Genomic DNA, 7,818 nt, shown 5'->3' with positions numbered 1-7,818 from the left:
GCCTCCCAAAGTGCTGGGATTACAGGCTTGAGCCACCGCGCCCGGCCCAGCTTATTTTTTTTAATTGAAATTTTTTTTGTTTTGTAGAGATGGAACCTCGTTTTATTACCCAAGCTAGTCTTAAACTCCTGGCTTCAAGTAATGCTCTCACATTGGCCTCCCAAAATGCTGGGATTACAGGTGTGAGCTACGGTGCCCAGCCTAAGCCTCAATTTTTGAAACTGTGGGCTGGAAATTACAAGGCCTGTCTCAGAGGCAGGTTGTAAGGATTAGGTGGTCCCTTACAGTGCCTGGCAGAGCAAGGGCTCAAGGACAACAGCTTCTGGAACCTCAGTCCCCAAAGACCTGTGTTTTTTCCATCTGTGTGTGCGAGACCTAGTGTCTCCTGCCTTCCTGTCCTGTCAGAGGACCTGCAGGCGCCCAACCCTGCATCCCAAATTCATCATGAAAAGGGAAACAGTGAATGTTTTTCCATCAACGCGCCAGAGCTTTGGACCTAAAACATTTAAAACTGCTCAAAATAAAATGCTATTTTAATAGTATGAGTCGAAAACACACTGAAGGAATTTTGAAGGCCACATTTTCAACTTTTAAATGCCTCTCCCCAAGCTGCCCACCAAGATAAACACATCTCTAGCAGAAGTGTGTGCTTCCAAGCTGTGACGGCCGGAATTTTTCCCAGTATGTCCCTAAGAGAGTTTGATTTGCCAGGATCCAAACCCAACACCTGTTTGCAGAGCTCAGCCAGGTGCCACCTGCAGGGCAGTGGGCATAGGCATAGCCTGCAGCACTTGGTACCCAGGGCTGGTTTCCTTTTCACTAAGAGATGCCTTCCGAGGGTGCTACCTCCCCAGTCCATCAGAGCAAACAGCCAGGAGAACCCAAAGAGCTGACTCTCTAACAAAGGTGACCTAAACCGAGGCCTCACGTCCAAGTTCGCGTGCACCCAGGAGGTACCAGGTGATTTTCCTCAGGAGCATTACAATCTTCAAATTTGGAGAAAGGAAGAAAGAAAGAAAAATGAAACAATGAAAAGAGAAAGAATGAAAGAAAGAAAGAGAAAGAAGGAAGGGAGGGAGGGAGGGAGGGAGGGAGGGAGGGAGGAAGGAGGCTGGGCACGGTGGCTCACACCTGTAATCCCAGCTCCTTGGGAGGCCGAGACAGGCAGATTACTTGAAGTCAGGAAGTCATAACCATCCTGGCCAATATGGTGAATCCCAGTCTCTACCCAAACGACAAAAATTAGCCGGGCACGGTGGTGCACACCTGTAGTCCCAGCTACTCAGAAGGCTGAGACATGAGAATTGCTTGAACTTGGAGAACTTGGAGGTGGAGGTTGCAGTGAGTGGAGGGAGCCACTGTACTCCAGCCTGGGCAACAGAGTGAGACTTGGAAAAAAAAAAAAGAAGGAAAGAAAGAAAGAGAAACAAGAGAGAAACGAGAGAGGGAGGGAAAGAAGGGAGGAAGTGAGGGAGGGAGGGAGGGAAAGAAGGGAGGAAGTGAGGGAGGGAGGGAGGGAAAGAAGGAAAATAAGTAGACACACACACACACACACACACACACACACACACGTACACTGGTCTCATTCCCATTAAATGTTTCTAAGGATGTTTGCTGTGGGTGACTCTTGAGGGTACTCCATAGACAACAAAATTAAATCCCACCCCTTGGGAGGCTGTGGCTCAAAGACAGAGCATTCTCTACCTGTGTCCCCAGCCACATCATCCTCCACTGAGCCCTGGCAAGGCTGAGGGCAGTTCCTGAGGGCAGAGAGGAACGCTGTCTGCTAAGGCAATGAGCATGGGAACAAGGCGTGCGGATTGCCTAGCCAGGGATGCTGCCCTCCCTGGGCCTTTTCTTTTTTGAGACGGAGTCTTGCTCTGTTGCCCAAGCTGGAGTGCAGCGGTGCAATCTCTGCTCACTGCTACCTCCGCCTCCAGGTTTCAAACAATTCACCTGCCTCAGCCTCACAAGTAGCTGAGACTACAGATGTGCACCACCACGTCTGGCTAATTTTTTATTTTTAGTAGAGACCAGGTTTCGCCATGTTGGCCATGGTGGTTTTGAACTCCTGACCTCAAATAATCCACTGCCTCAGTCCCCCAAAACGCCTGGCCTCCCTGGGCACTTCCTACTCTTTATTGTTTTACTGGTAAGCAAAAAAAACCAAGGCTTGGCTAAGAGGATACAAACAGGAGAAGCATAAAGCCACCGAAATCCATACAAACATTTTCCGATGCTTTTGGATGAACTGGAGCCTGAAGATGGGCTGTAGATGTTGATGCTGGTGACGGTGGGGGGCGGTGAGAGGGCAGAAGGCAAGGTGTTTTCTGAGTTCAGTTTTCCTGGTTTGTTTCTGCCAGTCAGTAAGGATGCTGAGTATACTGAATAGGTCAATGAAGCCCTTGATTTTCCAGGTTGAAGTAGTACGTGGAGCCTGACATTGACGTGAATATAAGGCACCTGCAAGTGAGTCTGCAATCTCCCCAGTACAATCCTACCAGAGCTAAACCTAAGCTTTGGTGCTTAGAGAACACAGACCAGCACAGTCATGCCCAAGTAGGAAGAGGGAGGGAAAGGAGTTTTATATCCATACAGTCAGCAAACAGTTCCCCGATCCCCCAGCCCCCAGCCAATGGGAACAAGTGTGTTCTGTCCCTGCCACACCTTCTAAAGTTCTGTGTAGCCATTTTTCTCCCTTTTTTTTTCTTTTCTTTTCCTTTCCCCTTCCCTTCCCTTCTCCTTCCTTCTTTCCTCCTTTTTTAACAGAGTGTCACTGTTTCACCCAGGCTAGAGCGAAGTGACACTATCTCGGCTCACTGCAACCTCCGCCCACTGAGTTCAAGTGATTCTGCTGCCTCAGCCTCCCAAGTAGCTGGGATTACAGGCGCCCACCACCACGCCCAGCTAATTTTTATATTTTTAGTAGAGTTTCATCATCACCATGTTGGCCAAGCTGGTCTTGAACTCTTGACCTCAGGTGATCCACCTGCCACGGCCTCCTGAAGTGCTGGGATTATAGGTATGAGCCAGCTCTCCCTTCTTTTCAAGGCTGTCATGGATATGAATTGAAAGTAGACCTTCCCTTTCCTTCCTCCTCTAATTAAAAGTTCAGAACCAGCCTGGCCAACATGGCAAAACCCTGTCTCTACTAAATATGCAAAAATTAGCTGGGGGTGGTGCTGGTGGTGCCTGTAATCCCAGCTACTTGGGAAGCTGAAGCAGGAGAATCACTTGAACTTCAGAGGTGGGGGTTGCGGTGAGCTGAGATAGCACCACTACATTCCAGCGTCGGCAACAGAGCAGAGCAAGACTCCATCTCAAAAAAAGAAAGAAGAAAACAGTTGGGTAGAAGAAGAGAAGGCAAGCCATGTGATTTTCCCCCAAAGCACCACCTCCCTGAAGACGCTGGCTGAAGAGCCCTTACCATCATTTTGTTCCTCCACGAAGTTCTCAAATTCATTCCTTTGTTCCTCATGATATTCTCTGCGCAGCTCATCAGCCCGAAGCTTCTGCCTGCCTTCCGCTGTGAAAGGAAAAGAAGCAAGAGTTCCCTCCCCCCACCCCAAAATGAGGACATTTAAGGGCAAACACTTAGAGGAACACAGTTCACCTGAGAAGTCACACCTGGTTGGGGAGGAGTGGTTTGTGAAGGACCGAGGTTGGAGACTTCCCTGAAATGATTTACTCCTGACACAGACTTGATAGCTTGAAGGTGATTGACCGATCCAACTGCCTCATTTGCAGATGAGAAGACAGAGGCTCCAAAGAGTAAAGTGATTTCGCTTTGATTATAAAGTTGGTGGTGTATCCAAGTATACCAGGCCACTTGGAAACCAGAAATCCCATGGTCAGAAATGAATTCCATAAAGGAATAATCCAACTTAATCTCACGTTAATTAATACATTCAAGTCCATTCGACATTTTTGAGCACTTATCACGACCAGGATATAAGCTGAGCACTGGAATTAAAAGGCCAAGTAAGAAAGATTCTGTCCCTCCAGCCAGGTATGGTGGCTCATGCCTGTGAGCTTAGCTACTAGGAGGCGGAAGCAGGAGGGTTGCTTGAGGTCAGGAGTTCAAGGCTGCAGTGAGCTATGATCGCGCCACTGCACTCCACTCTGGGCAAAAAAGCGACACCTTGTCTCAAAAAAAAAAAAAAAAAAATCTGGCCATCGCGGTGGCTCACACCTGTAACCCCAGCTCTTTGGGAGGCCGAGGCGGGTGGATTGCCTGAGGTCAGGAGTTCCAGATCAGCCTGGCCAACATGGTGAAACCCCGTCTCCACTAAAAATACAAAAAAATTAGCCAGGCGTGGTGGCACACACCTGTAATTCCAGTTATTCAGGAGGCTGAGGCAGGAGAATAACTTGAACCTGTGAGACAGAGGTTGTGGTAAGCCATGATCACACCCATGCACTCCAGCCTGGGAGACAGAGCGAGACTCTACCTCAAAAAAAAAAAAAAAAGGAAAACCTGTCCTCTGCTCAAGAGACCTACAACTCAATAAGGAGAAAGACATAAGAATAAGTTTTACCAAGCATTAGAGCTGCTGAAATAAAAATTTCAGTTTGTCTGGAGGCAACGATATAAAGCTCTCTACTTTCAAGTATTTCCTCTAGCATGTGATTCAGCTGGAAAAACCCATGAAGACAGGAGGCCATGTCTAGGGCAGGAAGAACCAGTCCCTCAGAAGGCCTCACAGTCTCATGGTGGGATTCCCCTCACACCAAATGCGTGAGAGGGAGGTACTGTTTTCTTGCCCCACCAAATCTGATATGTAAGAGAAAGCTGGGGGGTGATGAAGGAAGCAGAGAAACTGAGGAAAGTCATGGTTCCCTACCCCCACCCCGCATGACAGAGGTGCTGGAAGAGACAACAAAAAGTCTTTTTGCAAAATGAAAATATTAGAAACTGTCTCAAGCCGGGCGTGGTGGCTCAAGCCTGTAATCCCAGCCCTTTGGGAGGCCGAGGCATGCAGATCACTTGAGGTCAGGAGTTCAAGACCAGCCTGGCCAACATGGTGAAACCCCATTTCTACTAAAAATACGAAAATTAGCTAGGCATGGTTGCAGATGCCTATAATCCCAGCTACTCTGGAGAGTAAGGCAGGAGAATAGCTTGAACCCAGGAGACAGAGGTTGAGATCGCACCACTACACTCCAGCCTGGGTAACAGAGCGAGACTCCATCTCTAAATAAATAATTAATTAATTAAATAGAAGCCATCTCAAATCTTTCTTGGAAGTAAGACACTTACATTAGTCAATGAATTATATAAATACTAGTTACTGTATTTCTGTTACTTTCCTATAATTTAACTCAGATTAAAGATCAAGTTAGCTGGGAACTGGGCTTAGTGCAGATTCCAGACTTCTGGAGTGTTCCTTCCCAGACGTCTGCCGTTACCTACTTAGTCGCAGGAAACTTGAGTCTGGCAGAAGGAGTTGGTTGTCCCATCCATACCCACGCCCCACCTCTCACTCCACATCCACACGCTTCTCAGGAGGGGATTCAGGCTCAGAGAGGTGCACGACCTAACGGAGGTCACACAGCAGGCTAGGGCAGCGCTAGGGCACCAGGTTCCCACATGCCACACTATTGGCCGAGAACACATCTTCATGGCTGCTTCCCTCTCCCCACCCACTGTGGGCCCTGATGTTGCTCCAAGTACCAGAAAGCCATTGTGGGCAGTTGCTGAGTTATGGTGGACTATATTGTTTGCTGATAGCCACGGCACCCCCGCAAGTGCAAAACTGCTCAGGGTATTCTAAAGAAGTAAACAGTATGTTTATATCATACCCCAGTTAAACTAGTTCTCAGAGCACAGGATATGTGACCCTGCCCCTGTGGCTCCCTCCTGGAGAATGCTTTCTAGTTTGTCCTTGATCAGTGGCAAGCAGGCACCAGCTGCCCACCTAGTTTATCTTGATTCTATGAGAAAACACAGAACACCTACTTGTTAATTATAATCACCTGTTCAGAGAAAATAAACACGTGGGGCAGAGTCAGCCCAAGGCCCTCAGCACGGAAGGCTGTTAGCACCCCCAAAGTCCCACTTTGCACTCTATCTTTGTGTCTGTTTCTTAATTCCTTCAGCACCACTGGGTTGGGGTCTCTACGGCCGAGCTGGTCTTGGTAGGAGGTGGGGGGGGGTTTAAGAAGCAGGTGCTTTGTAAGCCGCTGCCAATTCTGAAAGAAGCATTCTCTGTCCCCTGTGTACTCAGGTCAGGAAATGATCTTCCCAAGTGGCCTTTCCAGAGGTGCTGCAAATTGGAGCTTTGAGGTAATAAATAAGAACAATTTAATCCTCAGGACAACACAAAAATACCAAGCGTCATTCTGTGCGTTGTATGCGTTCCTTCTGAGGGACATGCATTCATCACACTCTCCACCCTAAAGTAGGTTCACCTTTATCTCAGAGGCTTAGAGATGTCAGATGCCTGTCTCATGATTCCAAATTCAAGGTAATTGAAGTGTCTGTCACTTATCCTTTATCCAGCCTGAGGGATCGCTGGGCACTGCCCTCCTGCCATCCACAGGAGTTGACTGGGTGACAGCAGATGCATTCACACACAATCCTGGGTGTTCAACAGGCTCTCCTGCGCCTCCCACAACTGACACACCAAGCTTCTGTCTGAGGTGAGGAACTTCAGGCTTAACGGTGCGCCTCGTTGTTTGGAGTCAGCTTAAGAGGCCGTGCGCGGTGGCTCACTCCTGTAATCTCAGCACCGCGGGAGGCCGAGGCAGGTGGATCACCTGAGGTCAGGAGTTCAAGACCAGCCTGCCCGTCGCGGCAAAATTCCACCTCTACAAAAATACAAAAATTAGCCAGATATGGTGGCAGGCACCTGTAATCCCAGCTACTTGGGAGGCTGAGGCAGGAGAATCACCTGAACCTGGGAGGTGGAGGTTGCAGTGAGCCAAGATCCTGTTACAGCACTCCAGCCTGGGCCACAGAGTGAGACTCCATCTCAAAATAATAAAAAAAAAGAGGACAGAAGCTATTTGCCTGGCATAAAATCATGTTTCCCGCCCTGGAAGTTGGCCAGAAGACTGCTTCTCCAGTTCTAATTAATAACAGTTCGGCCTCCCCAACAGCCTTTCAGTGCTTCTTGGCATTGCCCAACTTTTAAATCTCAAGTTGTACGAGGCCTGGAGGTTTTCCTAGCATGGTTATGCTTACCCAGTTTTTGTTTTGTTTTTTTCAAAGCAGTTTTTTTTTAAAAGAATTTTCATCTCCAAGCATTTCTATCTCTGTTCTTCCCATCCTTTGAAAACAGTCCTGTTATTTTTACCAAGGAAGTCACCTTGCTGAGTGCCCTGAAGGATACAAAGAGTTCATTCATTCACAGGCACGAGGAGAGACTCCAGCCAGAGACGTGGGCGGTACAGTCCGAGCTCAGTATCTCGGAAGAAGCAGGTTCAGGAGCAGAAACTCAAATGCCCTCAGAGGTTGGCAGGTCAAGGACATGACGACCCTGAAGCTGGGGTTCCGCAGGCCCTACCGCAGGCTGTGCGGCAGATAGGCTCACCCCAATGCACTGGAAATAAAAACTTTGAAAAAACTCTGCTGGCTGAACACAGCTTGTTCAGAGGCTTATAAATAAGGATGAGAGAGAGGAAGTGGCCAAGGCCACTTAGCAGCACAGCTGTCCCCAAGCCCACATTTCTCAGCACCCAGTGTCCTGTGCTTTCCCATGTGCGACACAGGTGCTCTTGCACTGAGGTGTGCTGTGCCAGTACCCCCAAAGCACACACTGATGCGGGGCCCCTCCAGGCCGGAACTTGTATTTCCCACCCTACGCCTTTCTTTTT

General features: G+C 48.6%; 1 protein-coding gene across 3 annotated transcripts in view; it reads right to left on the bottom strand.

The window, feature by feature from the left end:
• Positions 1 to 7,818, bottom strand: part of UCMA (upper zone of growth plate and cartilage matrix associated) — a 64,152-nt gene that overhangs the window by 39,637 nt on the left and 16,697 nt on the right. Inside the window, exon 7 of one of the 3 annotated variants that reach the window (XM_017529853.2) lies at positions 3,428 to 3,526. The exons of 1 other annotated variant lie outside the window; for it this stretch is intronic. In XM_017529853.2, coding sequence (XP_017385342.1) covers positions 3,428 to 3,526 — 99 coding nt within the window. Of the gene's footprint in view, positions 1 to 3,427; positions 3,527 to 7,818 lie in introns of those variants that run through there. One more of the 3 variants, XM_037739028.1, reaches the window with a different exon arrangement.

The sequence above is a fragment of the Cebus imitator genome, unplaced genomic scaffold (assembly GCF_001604975.1).
Source record: "Cebus imitator isolate Cc_AM_T3 unplaced genomic scaffold, Cebus_imitator-1.0 Scaffold61, whole genome shotgun sequence".
In the NCBI taxonomy this organism is placed as follows: Eukaryota; Metazoa; Chordata; class Mammalia; order Primates; family Cebidae; genus Cebus; species Cebus imitator.
Note: the sequence above shows the minus strand (reverse complement) of the source record. Positions and strands in the feature narration are given on the sequence as shown.